General features: G+C 35.3%; 3 protein-coding genes across 9 annotated transcripts in view; 1 reads left to right on the top strand and 2 right to left on the bottom strand.

Moving 5' to 3' along the window:
- Positions 1–2,149, top strand: part of LOC124212846 (uncharacterized) — a 36,346-nt gene extending 34,197 nt beyond the window's left edge. For all 6 annotated transcript variants that reach the window (XM_046613364.2, XM_046613362.2, XM_046613361.2 and 3 more), the window contains one exon: positions 1–2,149. This exon is cut by the window's left edge and continues 1,242 nt beyond it. The gene's annotated coding sequence lies outside the window, so the exon portion shown is untranslated.
- Positions 1–3,283, bottom strand: part of DNAlig3 (DNA ligase 3) — a 78,815-nt gene extending 75,532 nt beyond the window's left edge. For both annotated transcript variants that reach the window (XM_069133397.1, XM_069133396.1), the window contains exon 1: positions 3,133–3,283. The gene's annotated coding sequence lies outside the window, so the exon portion shown is untranslated. The remainder of the gene's footprint in view (positions 1–3,132) is intronic.
- Positions 3,284–16,965: 13,682 nt separating this feature from the next.
- Positions 16,966–18,721, bottom strand: LOC124211125 (prothoracicotropic hormone-like). The gene is made up of 3 exons (XM_046609889.2): positions 18,642–18,721; positions 18,248–18,523; positions 16,966–17,787 (listed from the first exon to the last, which is right to left on the bottom strand). Exons 1-3 carry the CDS (start codon positions 18,660–18,662, stop codon positions 17,620–17,622), a joined length of 465 nt encoding a protein of 154 aa, XP_046465845.1. The 5' UTR covers positions 18,663–18,721; the 3' UTR covers positions 16,966–17,619.
- Positions 18,722–19,723: the final 1,002 nt, after the last annotated feature.

Below are 19,723 nucleotides of genomic sequence, written 5' to 3'. Positions count from 1 at the left end.
TTTTAATCATTTTTATCATTTTCCCCCCCCCCCGTTATGACGAATATTATATTTAATAAATGTAATATTAATGATTTTGTACGGATGATAGATTTGTTCTGTTCTCTTTTCTTTTCTTTTTTTATATTTATCATCATACTAACAATCTGTAACGAGATATCAAGCGATTGATAACCGTCGTTCCTTATTTATTATATAACGACCGTTCCGGGTCGGTAAACTGTGTTAAAAAATATTTGCAAAAAAAATAAAAAAAAAAAAACAATGAAATCATTAAAATCGAATACAAACCCTGCAGAATATCGCTTGTTAGCTGACCTCGAGTATTCTATAATATACCTAATCTATGTACCGTAACACAATAGCCTCTATATATATATATCTCTAAATTATATTACCGCTGCGTACAAGCAAGGACGTTGCATTTGTAATTTTTGTAATTTATAAAAATTGTTATTCAAGAGAGTTCGAATAACAATTATCTGTAACAATATGACAACCATTAGATTTAGTTTGTAATTTTTCAACAATATTCGGCTTCCTCGAGTAGAAGGAGAAGAAAAATATGGAAAACACGTATCTTCAAAATGTTGTTTAAACGGAAAATTACTGAAGGTGGAATTTGAAAACACGATTTAGAAAAAAGGAAAACAAAAAAAACAAACGATTCTCTAAAAACGACGACTGCAATGTCTTTGAACTAATCGTTGTTATACTAAATAATAATATAAATTTATATTATTATATTATTGAAAACGTGAAATTATCCTCAAATCATATTTATTCTTTAGACTATTGTATACGTATAAAAAATATTGTAACGTGTGTTTGCATGTGCGTGCTCGAAGGGTGCAGAGGTCGCCGGGAAATTATTACGTTTAACAAAATTACATTATCACACAATCGTATGGATTTCAAAGGAAAGAGAAAACAAAATAGAAGAAAAAAAAAAAAGTAAATTGAAATGATTTTTAAACATGGATAATATTAAAACTTAGTTTCGCCGCATAAATATGTATAAATATATGGGCGCTTGGAGAGAGGAAAATTGAAAAAACAATAAGTAAAACATAAAAATAAAAGGGGGTTAATAATAATGAAGAAAAAAGAAATAAATAACTTATGTAGAACTGGGTTAGTAATATTGTAATAAACTTGCATGCGAATTCAATCTTTGTGTTGTGATTATTTGACACAAAAATAGAAAAGAAGAGGGAGAGAGTAAAAAAAAAAAAAAAAAACCTACGAAAGAACTGAGAATTCGAAAAACGAAGGACGAAACTTCCGGTACTGTAAAGACAGTGTGGCTTCAGCACGTATCGTCCGATCATACAAAAAAATAAAAATTGAATGCCGCGACGTTTCTTACACTTTCCGCACGTCTATAGAAGTGATCCGCAAAATTATAAACAAAATGCAAAAGGCGACGCGAGATTGAATCGTTCATTCAAGAAACGAATGTAACACATTTCTTCACAATTTCTGTTACGTAGAAAATGAGATAAATAAAATTTATACTTTGTAATCGCGTTCAGTATGAGTGACCGTCTGCACCCTTCGCATTCGATTACTGTTATTTATCGACACATAAGTTATTATTCATTGTTTTTACCTTATTAAAATCTTTATTTATTTAACTTTAATATCGTTCGTTTGTTACTTCGTATTCATTTCACTTAATTTAACCAACGCGTAGATTGTTTGAATATTTTTTTTTTTTTTACATTTACCGTTAAATTATACTACTTTGGTTTAAAAATATTTCCTATACATATATATTGTATATTTTTTTAATCAACAAAAGAAAAAGAAAAAAACAAAAAAAAACAAAACAAATTATTACATAAGGTGACCAATACCTAATTACACACGGGTATAACAATCGAGAAAATTATACTTAACGTGTAATGTATTTTTGGTTTTCTCACTTCGAGCAAAGCTTTAACTTATATACGAATACCGTACCTGTTTAAAAATTATTGATTATCTTTGTCTGTGTATCCACACGCATCGATTAGTTAATTAACGCTGTATAAAGTACACTCTGACACTTCGATCCGATGTTAAACACGTTCGTCTGTAATCGCCCTTAAATGCGTTTCAGGTAGAGGAAAAACAAAAAAAAAAAAAAAAAACAAACAAAAGAAAATTCAACAGATCAAAGTTTTAAGTAACTACATATACAGTGACTATATAACACAATATTAGTATAAATATATATATAAATATATGAATATATATATATACATGTATAAAAATATATACCAAATATTAGATATTTTAGTGTAACTGAAACAGAATCATCTATATAGCATGTATAAATGTAATTCTATATGAAAGCAACAATAAATTATGTAACAAGAATATACCGCTGACTCCTCGTTCTTTCTGTTCATCAATTTTTCCACGATTTATTGTTAGTTAATATCATCTGTCGTAGAAGCTTTGAAACAACTCTCGACAAGCTCAGGCTTAAAAACTTGCCTCGATGCGGTAATTCTTTCAATAAAACAAGGTGAGTTGATGGGTGATGATATCGAGTGACGGTAAGATAGTAAACTTCAATGCAAATATCGGTATCAGTTTTCTATAAAAAAAAAAAAAAAAGAAAATTTGATTGGCGGAAGGTTGTCAAGTTTAATGTTTAAAGTAAACTGACAGACGCATAAAAAATAAATAAATTTTAAAAAAAATTACAGAGATGTGTCAATAACGATGCAACTAGTACCTATTGATAATGCAATTGTTTTCGTTTCACCATCTTACAAACAACAAGAATATCGGTAATGCAGCAAACGACTAACCATCAATCGCGCGGCACGAGTGCAGCGGCAAAAAAAAAAAAAAAAAAAACCATCCATAAATTACGGACCGTTCGTCAAACGTTGCGTGGTTACGTTCGAAAACAGTGAGACGGAAAGACCTTTCATCCGGACGCAATCAGTAACGAGATAACGATTCAAACAACCGCAGCAGTGATAAAGAAGCAAGTGTAGTAAGATCTCGGTCAATTTTGCGTCACAAACAACGCCGAGTCTACGCAGCCAACGAAAACTCGAAACAAACTCCGAAAATGTAAACCTAACCTCAAGCGCCGCGAAACAACGCGTAAATACGAAGTTTGCGACTCACCCTCCGCCGTTATCTCGCCTCGATTCTTCCGCCCGTCTTTCGTCAACTTCAACGACGTCGTAAACTATAATCCGCATCCAGCCAGTTCACTGAATTCACAAAACGTTCTGACGAGATGTCACATTACACGCGATCGCACTCTCGGCTTTTGTTATTGTTACAGACGCTACCTTACCGACCGGATGAATCAGGAAACAGTCTTACTGGCTGCGACACGACGTGCTTTCAGTCGGTGAGCTTACCTCGTAACGTGCCGCTGGCTCCGTCGATTAATTCGGAACTTGAGCTGCGCTCGATCGATAATGTATGCCTGCTGCGAGTCGTTTGGCGAAAATGTCAACACCCCGTTGGTGAGTCGAGACACGATCGGGGGGGGGGGAGATACGGATTGAAGGGTCTAAATTCATACCTATTTTCAGGATTTTTACTTTTATTAAAAGGAAAACTCTGAAAGCATTTTGAGTTTATCGACTTTATTATTTATAGTTTCAACAATGTTTTAGAATTTCTTTTTTTTTTATTGAAATTAATAACAAAATGGCGGCATCGCGGGTATAAGTAGCGAACGACTCTGAAACTCTTGTCTTGTCCAACTTGTGACGGATAAAAAATTATTTTACTTTTTTTAATTTATTAAAAACACCGTTTCGGGTACGAGTTTGTAACCCAAATGTGAAACGTTTTCTTTTTCTTTTTAATATTATACGATTGTGAACAAAAAATTGTTGAAAAAAAAAATGTATAAACAAATTTTGATATCTAAATTCAAAAAATGTAGCCGCAATATCGAAACGATAAAGTAGTTTTAAAGATTGCGTCAAAATTTCAAGTCAAAATCGAATTTCAGATCCGTAATCAGCGACCCCAAAGACTTATAATTTATGTACAACAAGTTTACGTGCAGAGGGGCAACTTTCTCGGAAATGAATTATTCCTTCGATTTTCACGATTTTTTTTCGATCAACTTGTTTCTAACAATAATAATTCACATTGAATCGCAACAATAACTCTCGAACATTGAAAACCTATTCTAGTAAGCAATAAAAAATAGCAAAAATCCACAAAGAAAAATGTTGAAAAGTTCTCTGAACGTATGAAAAAAAAAAAAAAAAATAGCTGTAAAATAAGTATGACTGAAAAAGTAAAGCCATGCACCGTCCACGAACAACGCCGAGGCTCTGCAAGCTTGAGCTTTTCGTCGAGCTTTCGTACGGGTTGATTTCGTTAACGGAAGCTGAGTGCACCGCTAGTCCATTTACTGCCCTCGCTTAGGCTTCTCTCGATCTCGTTTACTACCGCGTTCACAGAGAGTAAAACTAACGTTGTGCTTTTATTTATCTACGCGACTGTTGAAAACAAAAAAAAGAAAACGCAGAAGAAAGAAATTATTCTTCGACAAAAATTTCACCCCTGTGAATAATTTAAGAATTCCGCCACTCTGTGAAATGTTTTTGCTCGTACGACTTGAAGGAAAACTTCAACATATGGTTGTAATATCAAAGGATCGATTTCTCTGCCCCGAAGATAACGACAAACTTGCGTTTATGCTAATATTTACCAACTCTTTCCATTGATTCAAATCTCCGTTCGAAGCTTTTTCTCCTGAATGGTCATGTTTTACCACCTCACCACTGTATGTAAGAATAACAATAATATAACACCCCGAAAAACGAAGCTTTCATGAATTTCGAAGCGCAGCATCGAATTTTGCATGGAGTCTGACAGTGCTGCCAACTAAATTTACGGTGGGAAAAATTTCAAGAGCGAGAAAAGCTTAATATCACACTTTTCGATTTTCCATAAGAATAACGTAGGATAAATGTTGTTTGCTTCTTCTAGTTTTTTATAACTAGCTAACGAAGCGTCGTAAAAAAAATTTTTGCAGGAAATTGAATGCTCTACAAGAAAAGGTCTCTTGTCAAAATTTCGCAAAACTAACTGTGTCAAAGTTACAGCCTGTCAAAAGTTGAGTTACCTATAATTTGACCTTTTTTGAATATTACAGCGTAGCTCTACAAAAAAAGGTCTCTTGTCAAAATTTCGCAAAACTAACTGTGTCAAAGTTACAGCCTGTCAAAAGTTGAGTTACCTATAATTTGACCTTTTTTGAATATTACAGCGTAGCTACCGGTCTCATAAAAAAAAATGTGCATGAGTCTTTTTTTTTTTTTTTTTTGTGAAGCGTAAATTTTACTTTAAATGGATGTTTAAATTTTTTTTAAAGTGTACAATAAAATTTGCGTTAAGAGAAAAGTGACAAAGATGAAAGTCGACAGAGGTATGAATTGAATTGGAATTAGGAGGCCGACTTTTCCCACAATATTATTTGTGAAAGGAAGGATATCGATTATCGGGTTGGGCTGCAACCCGCAGCAGACCCTTTTCCGTCAGGCGTTCGAGGTGTTGCTCCGTCTTTTGAGAAGACGGACGATGATGAGACGGCTGATTGAGAACGAGGACGAGAGGCAGTCGGAGTTGGCCTGCCGTTAAAATGGAACATTTTTTTTTTTTTTCCCGTTTCTTTTTTTCCTTCTTATTCCTCCCATTTTATTTCCCTGTACAAAAGCTACCGATCGGATTATAGTCGATCAATGATGTTTCTGTCATTTTTTTCTCCTTGGTTTTACCTTATTTTACTTGTAAACACACGAATTTACGTGTATACATATGATACGAGGCATTCAAGATTCTGAGTCGACGTTTCGAATTGGCTTTATAATATTTTTTTCTATCAAAGTACGCGACGAAAAACGCGATCGCAATTTTTTTACTCAATATTTCGACCCAGCGTATCCGAGCCATAATTTAAACACTCTTATAAAATGTAACAAAGTTTTTAACACGTATTAGAAGATGGAAATGTCACAACTTCAAAAGATAAATAAGAAAGATTTGAAGGAAAAAAAAAAAAAAATTATTTTTCTCGGACTTCATTTTTGACACAAGAATAAACATAAAAGCTCTTCTAATGGGTTTCAAAAATTTTCTAATATTTTACAAGTCTTTTCTAAATTTTTTCAGCTTTTTTTTTTTTCCAAGTCTTTAAATCGTACTTCAGACAAGCTGGGTCGAAAAATTGCGATAAAAATTGCGATTGCGTGATTCGTCGTGTAAGTACTTTCATACGAAAACAAAAATTGATAATTGTGAGATTATTTTTGTTTTTTTAAATTTTTTTATTCTAAGCACACTTGTATCCGATTTATTTATTCTCAGTTGGTATTTCTTCCTTCTCTTTAATTGTTCACACGGTCAAACAACGACGCTAAAAATGAACAAAAAGTTTGCATACGAGTTTTGAAAAGCACAAAGCAAAATGAAAGTATTCTTCGTTTGAAATGCGCGAATAATATGAATAGAATTTTTCATCGATTATCAATGATGTTTGTTCTTTTTTTTTCCTGCGCATCGGTTTTTTTTTTCCCGTTTCAAACAACGTTCAGCATCAACGATCAGATAAAATCAGTAATATAAGAGGAATTTCGAGCACAGCTGCACTAAACGTATGAAGAGAAAAATTTAATTTTTCTTTGCACAACGTATCGAAAATCGATTATATAGAATTTATGCGAAAAACAGAGCGAAGTTCAACCAACAATAAAATTCAGTTAAATCGTTACTCTGATAATTACACCCGCCACGTGACCGCAATTATGTATCGACGATAAAACCGGGGAAAAAGAGAAAAAACTGAGCGCGATATTTAACACGGTTCCTACGCTTTTTGGAATCTGAAGTTCCCTGATTTTTTCAGTAACCTTGTATTTGCAAACAATAGCCTGCGACTATCATTAAAGTAAAAAAAAAGAAAAAGAAAAAAAGTGACATACATGGAATGTATGAAGTGGTGCGAAGAAACAAAATTTTGAGTGCAATCTTACTTTTTTTTTCTCTTTCTTTCTTCTTTCTCATTTTTTTTTGTTTTTTTTCTTCTCTTAATATCGACGGTAGTTTTTTTAAGAACGACTTCATTTCTTCGACAGACAGAGAATTTCAGTCTCATTTTCGAAATTCCCCGAGTTTTTCCGATTTTCCAGGTTTTCATGCGCATAGCTGGGAGAGGGCCGAGCAATCAATTGACGCAAGACTCGGTATTAACCATCGACAAGTGCTTTTCAACCGCGGGATTAAAGCGAAGGGGTTTGGTAAACATACGAGAAGTGCTTATACGCGGTCAGATAGTGCCTGTAAAGCTTTTTGGCGAGGGCAATCAATTGGCCGGGAGAGATAAGTCCTATCAAAACCGGATGTACGATCTATTATCCGGCTAAATTCAGGGCAAGCAAATGGATTACAAACGCCGCAAATAACACCTGTTCCTAGCGTCTTGACGATTATGATGATGGCATCCGCCATTTTCAATTTGGACATTGGACTCGATATTAAAAATCTCAGACGCGAACGCATATTTTCGTACCTGAGGTTAGATTTATTTATTTATTGTTCACCGAATGAACGAACAAAGTTCTTTCTTTTTCTTTCAAACTCTTCGTTCGAATTTCACGTAGTTTGACTGATGTAAGTTTGAATGTGGAAGAAAAAAAAAAATCATTCAATCTAAATGTTTATAGCCATAGAGAAACACGTAGGGAACTTTAAAGATATTGATTTTTATGTGACTGGTGAGTATCTCAATAAAAGAGGTTAAATTTTTAACAGAAAAAAATGGCAATCGTTGGATAATAAATAATTTTTAAATTGACTTGTCGAAAATCCCCTTGAATTATTGAATATTTGTTGTGAGTAATTTTTTGTATTATACTTAAATATATGCCCAATAATTTCCTTAAAATATTATTATCTCGTTGCCTTTTCTTCCGTCCAGAAAAAAAAGTTTTTACAGTGATGTTAACCCTTGAAATAATCGAATTTACAATTCTTCGGGAATTCTGACGTCAATATAACGAAAAATTGAACACAAATCACTGTTTCTCAATTTTGGAATGATTTGGACGGAAATGAATTTTGAAAGTGCGAACATCTTTCACTTTATTACGATTTACCGACTATAACGTAATTCCAAAGTTGTGGAATACTTGATGTTTTTTTTTTTTTTTTTTTTCCACTAAAAATCCATCGTTATTCATTAACGATACGAAATTCAACCTCATAGATCAAATCGCCTAAGGGATTTAATTTTTTTCATCAACTGGTTAGTTCACCGTTAAACGCAGGTGAAATACAAAACCGTTATATTTTAATTACACAAAATAAACTCATGCTTGATTAAGGAAAATATTAACTTTATAGAAAAATTATATTACACGTTTCATTTCTAAGGAATCTACTTATACATATACTGCCGGACAAAATGAGAGCTTAGAAACAAAATATTTTTGGTAATTTTTCTACGGACAATAAAAACTTGAAATCTCTTCCGACTGTTGAGCATCGATAAAACGTAACTAATTATTTCATTCCTTTTTCGAATTTGTTGCACGAGTTTCAATTTTCTTCGTGCGGGTGATAATCCGCGATAACTGTATTACAGAAATAAAATTCACAGCTATACTAAACGTCTTCGATCTTAATTTTATAAATATTTTTCACTAAACTACAAATCGATATTGTTATTAAAAAAATGTTTGTGCTTCAGCGTTAATTGGTGTATTTTTTCCGCATCAAGAAACAGTCACTTTTTGTGCGTAGCATGAAAACTTTCAACCGATTACGTTAGAAACAAAGTTTAGTACAACAGCATTGATATTAGAATATTTTACATACGAATAGTTTTATTCTGATACGATTGTGTTTTTTTTTTTTTTTTTTTTTTAGTTTTTCCCAAAAAGCACAGTTTTCAGTAACAAAAACACGAGGTTATGTATAATATTACAGTAGATCGGTCAGCAAAATTTTGTAACAAGAAAAGTGCTTGCCAATTTCGAAATACCAATCTGTCCTAATTATAAAATCATATTTATTTTGATTCTATCGGGTATAATTTTTCTATTACAGCTACTATGAGTAAAATTGAATATTCGTCGTTTTGACCTACCTTTTTTGATTCCAGATGTTTTGTTATTAATTGTAACCGATTGACTGTTATTTATAGCAAATAAATAAAAAAAAACACCCTGAATTCGGAAAAACAAGCGATCGAATAAAAACAAGCATGATTTTACACTCAGAGTAAATGGGTATTTAGAAATTATCAATCACCTTCCTTGTTACAACGTGTCATCGACCAAGTATTACGTAAAAAACCGAATTCGAAAACTCACTTCAAAAATCCGCATCGTAAAGTATCGTATAACATAATTACGCATCAGCTGTAGATTTTTCGAATCCCGTGTGATTTTCCTTCATCAATTCGCATCACTGCGACCTTGGCAAATAAACAGAATATTAACAATACCGTGCATCCGTATTATACAATCCGGCTCCACTTGCACCTCGTTTAAACTCGAGTCGTCAATTTACACGACGATTAGATGCATCGCAGCGCGTGTGTTAAGTCGATTGCGAGAAAATCGCTTTACACCGACATAACAATAATAATCATAACACACGCGAAACGACTGGCAGGCAATGATATGCGATCATTACAGGCCATCCACTCGATTGAGTATTTATAAATTATTGTCACACGAGTCGTCGTCGTGTGACGGTTTATAAACTTTCCGAGTCCGCTTAGCTGTTTATCAAAAATCGGCGTTACGACCGTGCGCGTGACAAAAAAGAAAAAAAAGAAAAAAAAAGAAAAAAAAAGAAAAAAAAAGAAAGAAAAGCAACAACAACAACAATAATAACAATAATCGCGTAAGCGGAAAGTTGTATCGGTTTCTTTTCATCTTGAAAATATTTCGCCCGTCGGTAACTCGATATTTTTTTTTCCATAAGCTCCGTTATAAAGCGAGGCGTTGCATAAAAATAAAAAAAACAAATACGTCACGGGATATGTTTCCAAGATATGTATGTATGATTCAAGAGTATTCCGTTACACAGCTGCATACGAATCCCACTTTCCGCACGACCGTTTTCGACCTATATTTTTCCTCTGCATTCAGACACCGTACGTACGACGTACGTTAAGGGTGGTCCTCGTACGGGGTTTGAAAAAAAAAAAAACAATTCACGGTCGAAAATGTCAAATCAGTTTCGGATGGTGGAAAAAAAAAAAAAAAAAATCCATATTCTTCGGTGAAAAATAAAAAATCGTAAATGAGGTTGTACAGGTTATTCCATCACAGCGGTGACTAAATGATACCAGTGTTTTGTTTCAAATTTTTGGTTTTTTCATTTTTTTGATTTTTGATTGATTTATTTTTTCTTTCCCGAAGGACCCGCTTGCCCAACCTCAATTGGGTCCGAGGCTTCGAATTGTACGGCGGCATGTGCACACTACGTACATACATGCGTGCAGGTAAGAAAAATTAATGTGAAAAAAGAGAAAAGAAAAAGAAAAAGCGTAAAAACTGACGTCAGAAGAGACTAACGAACAAGATTCACCGAGGGAATCGTCGGTCATTACCCAGAGACCTCAAAGATATAACCCAGATTCACGATCACCTTTCATCGCTAATGCCGTGTCGTTAAAATGACTCGGTCAAATCGAGTGATATCCCGGCACTCGCTAATGCCAAACTGTACGTATGTGTGTGTGTGCAAGATCGACTTTCAGCGAAAAAGCTGAGTAGATGAACGTGCCGACTAAGTATTTTCGCGGTTTTATTCATCGCGGCTGAATTTCGCTCCGGCGAATTAACCCTTTCAGTCGTAGTGGTAAAATTTCTTACCACCCATTTAGTATACATTTTCATTCTCGTTTCAATAATTCGACACGGCGGATCCTGTACGGTTTGAAAAAAAATGTCAAATTCGAACGAATCCGGAGAGTAAAACTCTGTCCAGGTATTTTTGGAATCGCTGATTACGAATCTGAAATCAGATTTTGAAAATCCGGTACGGCGAAACCAATCAGCGACCCCAAAAATTCCTGCATACAGTTTTTTCACAGTGTTTGATAAAAAATTTGAAAATCTCCTCCGGCGTATCGGCTTCGCCATCTTCAATTATTGAAATTCAAACACTATCTCGTTACGAAAGTTGCGTCTCAAAGGGGTTGAATCGTTTAAGATGTTACATTTTTCTTAGCTACGCGCCGAACAATCATCGCCACATAAATTCCGATCTTTCATTTTTCACGTTAGGTGTAATATTATTGGCTGTGGCAGATTACGCAGAAATTGAAGAATCGAGCAATCTTCTCCGATCTCGTTTGTCACAGTCGATTGATCGTGTGTCTGAAATTTCGCGGTTCGTATTCTATTAGCCAGCAGTCTCGAGCTCGTCGAGTTTTCCCCTTGAATCCCCGTCGAATTTTAAGATGAATATCAAAATTTGGGGTGAGCGTGAATTATAAACCGTGTTAGACATCTCGGATCGGTTAAAGTTGCGGGAAGTTGATTCGAGTAACTTCACGAATTGACAAACACTTCAAACGACGTTGAATTTCAATCTGTTATTTTTTTCTCCCCTGAGTAATATCTTTTAAAACTGTAAGAAAAAAAAAAAAAAGGATAAAATTCGTAATTGCGCTCAAGTTTCACAGTGTATAAATACATATTTTTCTAGCGGCCATCCATCAATTTTCCGAAACTTTTCATCGTGATGATAACGGTTCGATAGTAAACCTTACAAGTATGCGTGATTATATTTTCTCAAACTTTTTAAATCGATTTTCAACATTCTTTGGGGAGGATAAAAAAAAAGTGTACGGTAAAATGTATAAAGAAAAGGATAACATTTTTTTCAATGAATATTTTCGGGTCATTAGTTATCCAACGTGTTCGTCTATACTGATTACTTTTTCTAACTAATAAATACGAATATAAAATATTTAACAAATCGATTATTGCGCAATGATCTTCTCATTGTTGGTACGAATTTGTTGGATCAATTCTTTGGGACCAATTTGAACCCAAGAAATTATTGATCTATCTGTGAAAATCATCGAAAACAATGAAATTTTTCTTTCACTCTACGATTTTCTGAATTCTTTCCTAAAACTTTGCAATTAAAGCCTACCCTTGAATCAACTTGACGCAGCTTTAAGTGAGTTCGAGAAACGTTTTTTGTTTTTTTTTTTTTTTTTTCTTTCACACCTCATCGATTTCCACGGGAACAATCAATCATCGTTAGGGTGAGATTTTGAGATCATAGGTGATAATATTCGATGAAAATCGTGGCCGTATTTTTGAAAGCACTCAAGGCGTTGGTCGGTACACCAAGTCTAGATCAAACTTGATCCCGTGCCGCAACCGCGTTCCGGGGGATGTGTAACGCACGATCGGCCGAAGTGAGTGTAAAATGCTTGCGCGATTAACCAGAGACTTGAGGATAAATGGGCGGTGGTATCGTCTTGATAAAAAGTTAGGAAACCAGGGAAACCCGTTTGATTAAAAAAAAAAAAAAAGGTAAACAGGTACCATTTTTTTCTTATTTTACCTCATCGATAACTTTTGCCTTCGCGCATATACGTAACGTCCGGAGGTGGGAAAGAAAAGTTGTTGAAAAAAATGAGCACTTCTTTTTTTGACCGATCTACGATTGAAGTAACTTTTCTCTAATTGTTCGTATCTTATTTGCGTTCATTGTCATTGGCGTGGACAACATCGCTGAAAATTTGAAGTGAAATGTGAGAAAAGCTCGCAAGTGACATTTGTTTTTCAATCATTCGTTTCTTTACGAAACATTGGCCACGGCGCAAGGATGCTTTGTCAGCAAAAAAAAATTAAATTATACATCTTCTTTGAAAAATGATCGAGCTGTGTCAATCACCAAAACTTTCGTTAAAACGTTGTCAACATTTCTATCCCCCTGCCTAAACGCCTGGTAGAAAATAGCTCAATTCGTGTTCACCGCGTGATCATTGGCGCGAATAAAATTGCTGAGACTTATTTAAATCTATTTTATTTTTCTCCATTTCTACACTGAGAAAAATTTCATTTCTCACAGTAACTAGGAAAATTGAGTAAAACAGGTATCGTTGAAAAAAAAACTGTTCGAATATTGTTGGAATTGGGAAAAACGAGGTACGCTCAACCATTTTGCGCTGTCGTCGATCCTTTTTTGATAATTGCAACGCAAAATCGGTTTCTTCGGTTTAGCTTACTTTTTTTATTTAAACAAGGCTTCAACGTCGTTTTATCGTTGCACGAGCGTTAAATTTTCGCAACGGTTGCAAGAAAATACAGCAAGCATCTCGTTGTAAGTTTTGATCGAGACGGTACGGGGGTGGCGAGTTCATCCTTAAATCGACACCCCGTAACCACGCGTATGGTACACGACGCGGTCATTGGATGTGTATTACGCGTCTATATCGTTTTCCATCGATAATAACAAGGACGTGTCGAGTCTCGGCCAACTCCGGACAGGGGAATCCATTAGGTAGTAGGCAGAGGTACGCAAGTTTGCAAACCCACCGTAAACCCCCGTTCTCGACACGTCCCAGGCGACAGGATTCCTCGTTTGCGGTCTTTGCGCTATTCGAAATCAACTCTTGAGACTCGCCACGCGGTTTCGAGTCAACCGGTTTCACGTTTTCGAACCCGGGTCACCACATTTGCCCAAAATTCGATATCCAAAAGATCCGAGAGGTGATTTTTTCAAATTTGCACCAATTTTTTCGGCGCAATTTCGAAATTCAAAAATTTCGGCTCGTCGAGAAAATTAATCGAAATTCAAAAAAGTTGTTAGAAATTTCGGTTTTTTAGTTTGGAAAAAAAAAAAAAAAAAAAAAAATAGACGAAGCAAAAAACCAAACAAATACGAGATTTCATCGTCGTAAACGTGATTTCCAAATGGAAATATTGGGATGTTGCAAAAATTTTTTTTTACATGCGCAATTTCAATTGAAAACATGTGCAAAAAGATCTGCAAATTCGGTGCTTTCTTCTTATTACGAATCTGAGTCCAAGATTCATACAATCGAAATGGTGATTCTATTCTTGATCTCATTTCGTGAACTTTTTGGGATCGCTGATTAAAAATCCATCCCAAAGATTGTAAAATTAAAAATGTCACTACAATCAGTATCAATTTCGATCCATCAATTTTGAAATTCCAAACTATTGTGATCAAGTCTGCGTTTATAGCCGATTTAAAACCGTGATAAAAAGATGCTTGCATTCGATTCTTATAGTCTCGTATTGAAATTCTTTGCGTGAGTCAAATTCCGGTAACGTATCAGTGAAAAAGACTCATTATTTCGGTTCAAACAAAATTTTGGCAGCCTGGCAACGTGTTTCTTCATTTTTTATACGAACCCCGAAGCACGAAGAACCGAAAAATTACTGCAGCAATAAAATTGTGCTATAATTCACCGAAAGAAACAAGACAAAAAAAAATAAAAACATCAACAATTCTTCCATAAAATTTCATTCTTATCAAAAATTGGGAATTAAATCGTATTTTTATTACATCAGTACTGTGTATAATATATTTATTGTATATGTGAATTTCATCGGTTTTTCCTGAATTCCAATTCTTTGTATAACATGTCCGTCACATCGGATGAGGATACGAATGATTTTATTTACCAGAAAAAGCTATCTTTTTCCTCTTCTTTCAAGATTCAATAAATTTTCAGTTTTGTTTAGTTGATTAAAGAATAAAGAACGGAAAAACCTATCAAACCGTAACACAGATATGTCATTACATCGTATATACGTGTACTATTATACCTATACATGTACATACACCCTGATATATATATATATACTGTATATACTATATGCGTACATAGCTTGTAATTTGAAAGTTGTCGAGATAGAACAGGAGGACAATTCGCAATTAGTGTTAACCAGGTAGAAAATCCCATAAAGAGAAAGAATTCAACATCGTAAAACATCTCTGATTAAAGATCAGTTGCGAGGAAAGCTGGAAATGAAATGGAAGGTAGGTTATATATACGGGAGACGGTAAAAATCAATTACAAATGCACTCAGGCTCGGAAAGTCTTTATTGAGAAGTTGAGCCCTGCGTCTTGTGCCCACTTGCAACTTAGCAATAAAACTTGATCGATGAAAAGAAGTCTGTATATTTTATAAGCGCGGTGATTTTCTATTTCCCACTTATACGAACAACATGGGTAAATTTTTCTTTTCCCACAATTTGAAATTTTTTAACTCGTCGACGCATCGGCGTAACGACGACAACAAAACGTGTTTTCGCAAGGAATCGAAGGCTCTACAAAAAAAAAAAAATATGTCTCTTATCGTTTTACGATAAATCTACTCTTTCAAAAGTTATTCAAGATCAAAGGACAACCAAAGGACCTTGAATAACTAATTGATATTAACAGCTGAAACTTGGACAGCATCTTCTTTACGTCACTTCGAACAATATTTTCAACTTGAATTTTCAAATAAAAAGACGATTTTTTTAATATAGTCTAATATATACGTACTTTTATACACAAAGGCTTTTACCTAAAAAATTTGCAACGGCGTTAAAATTTTTTGATATTTTTCAAATATTTTTTCGTCTTCAAGAGGATAAGAGAAGAAGCTTTTCTTTTCCCTTGATCGAGCAAATTGGACGATTCAATTCAATCGTTTTACGTAGCAGAAATTAACGAGTTTCGGGTGCCAAAGGCTAACAACAACAAGATTATTTCTTACCGTTATAAAATTGTTACGCTCTCTTTTCTTTTCACCTCCAACTTAACGTGTATCACATTTCATCCGAACCTTATTCCAAATTTCGTCATTGATTCTCCGTTATATATATATGTGTAATACAGAGACAAATGGTTCGCGTTTCTTCTTTCACCCTTAAATCAACACCGCTAATCGCGAAGCCAAAAAACGACAATTCGTTGTACCAACAAATTTTAGTATTAAAATAAGCAAAACAAGAATTTAACCTTTCGAAGTGGAAATTCTCACTGAAACAGCAAGTGGACTTGAAATATGGGAAACCGGTTAATTAAACTATAGAAAAAATCTAGCTTCTGGATTGAATTAATGTTTATTACAGTATTTGCCAAGAATTTCTCACAGCTTATCATACAGGGTGTCAAATTTTAACTTACGCAGCTGAGTGACTAAAAAAAAAAAATTGCGAACCTGACCTTCAAATTAACCCGGGGTTAAAAATAGTGGTTTTCATTTGAAAAACACAAGTTTTCCTACGGATAACCTTAAAAACTAAGATCAATGTCAAATTAAAGATCATAGTTGGGTCATCCCGTCGATACCCAACAACTTTGAGTTAAAATGGGACCGACCCTGTAGGTACACAATTTTGCAAGAGAGGAAAGAAATTTCCCCTCATTTCCGATGTCTCCGAAATCGCAATGAATGTACACAAGAAACAGAAAAAAAATATTGCGATTGGTTTTGCCGGGAAGAAAAGTCTTCGCAGCAATGAAGAAAAACTCGACGCAGGTGGAGTTCATCTAAAAATAATCCACCATCTTTCAACATACTCGTGCATCAAGTAATTTTCACCATATCCCGGAATCTCGTTAAATCAAGAAAATATACTCGCAGTGCAGAAATTGAAAACCATCGAGATCTTTTTTTTTTTCTTCTTTTTTTAAACGTGGTTGCAAATTAAATAAATTGTCGTTCGGCGTATAATATATCTTAAATCTGGGCGTGCTTTCAACTACATCACCTGTATACGATAACGTATAAAGGAAAAAAAATAAATAAATAAATGAAAAAAATACAGCAACTTGGTCCTTCTTTCCAATACGTTACAAATTGGCAGTTGCAGAGTGACGAAACGATACAGAGAGAGGAGCTAAAATCGCGGTTGATCCTGTAATCCGATTCGGCGCAGTGACGGGATGAGATGGGAAAGATGGGAAGGGTGGCGGGGGGGGGGGGGGGGGGGGGGGGGGGGGGCAGGAGAAGAAAAAATAAGAAAAAGAAAGGGAAAGGGAAAAGGTTACCACAGGCGAAAACTTATCTAAGCCTCAATCAAGTCAAGGCGAGTCGCGACGGCGAAAAACTTTCTAGGGAAAATAAATCTCTAGAAATATCAAGTTCCAGAGACTTGAATATTATTAGTTTACTCCCGCGATCGAATTAAGGATACGTCCCGTCTCTTCCTTTCAAAACCGCGCGGACATTTTTCCGGCTGACATTGGATAACTTTGGGATATTTTTTATTTTTTATTTCTTTTTTTTTTGCTACAATATTATTCAAATTTCTAATACAAACGTGTTACGCGGGTGCGATAGCAAAAAAGAAAATTTCTTTTCAAGGCAAAAATATATTACTGATATTCTAACCGTGAAAATACTCGACTCCGATCCTGATAGTTGTACAGATACGGCAATTTACGGTATAAAATAATGATAACAACAACAATATATCGATTTTACGCTTTCACGACGAAGATTCGACAAGAATCCCTTGAAGCCCGTTAAAAATAAAAGGAGTGGAGTGGAAAAAATTTTCAAGCACACAGAGTAGTTGCCTACATTTGTTAACGGGTCAAGTTCCAATTTTCATAAATTAAATAGTGTACATTTAATATCGTTCGATAATCCGTTTATCCTTAGATTGCGTCCATACTTGAACAGGTACGCAGGCGGCGGACAATTTCATTTCTTCATGGTGCCACACCTTCGGGCATCGAATAGATTTTGAGCGTGAATTCTGGCCCGGGAGATCCTCGATATCTCTGAACACCGTAACCTGCGAATACCGAGTTCAAAGACAATTTTTTCTCAATAAATACTGCGAAAGAAAAAATTTTTCATCGTTCGATCGATGTACGGACAAGAGAAGAAAAAAACAAAACAAAACAAAAAAAAACAAAACTCATCGATATTTAAATAGTATTTCGATAATCGATTCCCCGGACAAATCGCAAAACCATAAAATCGGTAACACACAGAAAACACACGAAGTCCGTGAAAATCTCTTCACTATATGTGAAATCTTTCGACAAATCACGCGAGTAGAAATCTCACGTCAACTCGGTCCCGGACGAATTGAAATCGATGAATTTTTTCCCTCGATCCATATAAAAAAAAAAAAGGTTAAAATCTTATTTAAAAGAAGAAAAAAAAAATTGTTAAAAATGTACAACACTTCTCCGACCACGTAAGACGGCAAATCAAACGAATCCTTTCCAAACCGTATTCCGACTAACATTGATGGTGTAGTAGAGCTCCTCGCACTGGTTGAACCGATCGGCGCACAATTTTCTTCGGCAAGTGTTGTTAACGAGAATACGGGGATGGCTGTGTTCTCCAAGGTTCATGTAGTCGGGGTCGGACTCGCACTTGCAAGAAGGGACCCGAATACGACGAGCCGGAAACAAGCTCGCCTCCCGCATTTCCTCCAACTCGTCATCCGGCATGCTCGCCATGTTGACCAAAGGGTCAAAGGTGGCCACTCCCATAGCGAGAACAAGCAGGGCGGGAACCTGATGTGATTTCGGTTTGAGATTTCGGATGTGAGACGAAGATCCGGATCACCGGTTTCCGGTTACGTATACGGGTAAGTACGTCGTTGTGCGAATTAGCGAAGAGTGGCGAACTTACCGAAAAAATGTTCATCGCCATCCTGATGATGCTCCTTGGCTGAGTTGTCGGGAGACAAAGTGAACAGGCATGTGCCGGGCGGCTTCTTTTATACGCAATAAACCGAATGAAACGTGGGTTGCGGGTGGTGAGAAAAAAAAACCCCAAAAAAAAAAAAAATGGAATCAGAAATACGTCATCGATGGCTGAGACGCAAGTAACGGTGGTACAAAGAATCCATTGATACTCGATATTGCATATCAAAGTCTTCCGAGCTATACGAGAATGCCACTTTTCTCTTTATGCCTCTATTTTCGTAACAATGCTTCATCAGGTTTCCAAACTAGCCGAACAATGGATTATGGGCAACGCGTCGACGGTTTCGATGATCCGCCATCCGTCTCATTCTTCTTCTTCTTCGAGCGGGGTTTGAAGTTACGTATTTCAAAATGTCCGAAAGCGCCCGATTCCGATTTATTTGGTTGGCGAAACTTGATGCAAGGAAATCAAACTTTTAAGAAACGACAACGTTTCGAAAAGTAAAGTTTCGATAGTGTAAAATTCCAGAAATTAAAATATACTTAGACGGCGTAGTTTACTCAATGAGTGGGTGTAAGAAATCAAAAAAATCCAAATTCAGAATAACCAGGATTCCGAACGTAAAAATATCGTAAATCGAAAATAAAGAAAAATCAAACCGGTGAAATATCACCGAGCCAGAAATCCACGGAACTGAAAATCTTCGATCATTCGGAATTTCGACGTTTCAGATTAAAAAATTTCCTCTTTCTCGAACTTTCGAAGCTTTAACTCGTCGGAGTTACGCCTTTTTGGTATTTTGTCCTTTTGAAACTTTGAGCGTCCGGTTTCGGACCGTTCGAAACTTTGACGTTTCGAGAAAAAGTTTGATTTCTTAACTTCACGTTTCGCCAGCAAAAAAATCAGAATTTCAATCACGCCCCTTCTTCTTCCTCACCATTTCGATGATAAATAGGAATGAAAAAAATTAGAACACCGCTAACCGAGATATCAACGATTTGAAAAAAAGGTTATACAATTCGAGTATTCAAGACGAAACAACTCTGATATTTTTCTATTCAATT

This window comes from Neodiprion pinetum, chromosome 2, assembly GCF_021155775.2.
Source record: "Neodiprion pinetum isolate iyNeoPine1 chromosome 2, iyNeoPine1.2, whole genome shotgun sequence".
Lineage (NCBI taxonomy): Eukaryota > Metazoa > Arthropoda > Insecta > Hymenoptera > Diprionidae > Neodiprion > Neodiprion pinetum.
The sequence above is the reverse complement of the archived record's forward strand: the minus strand, read 5'-3'. Positions and strand labels throughout refer to the sequence as shown.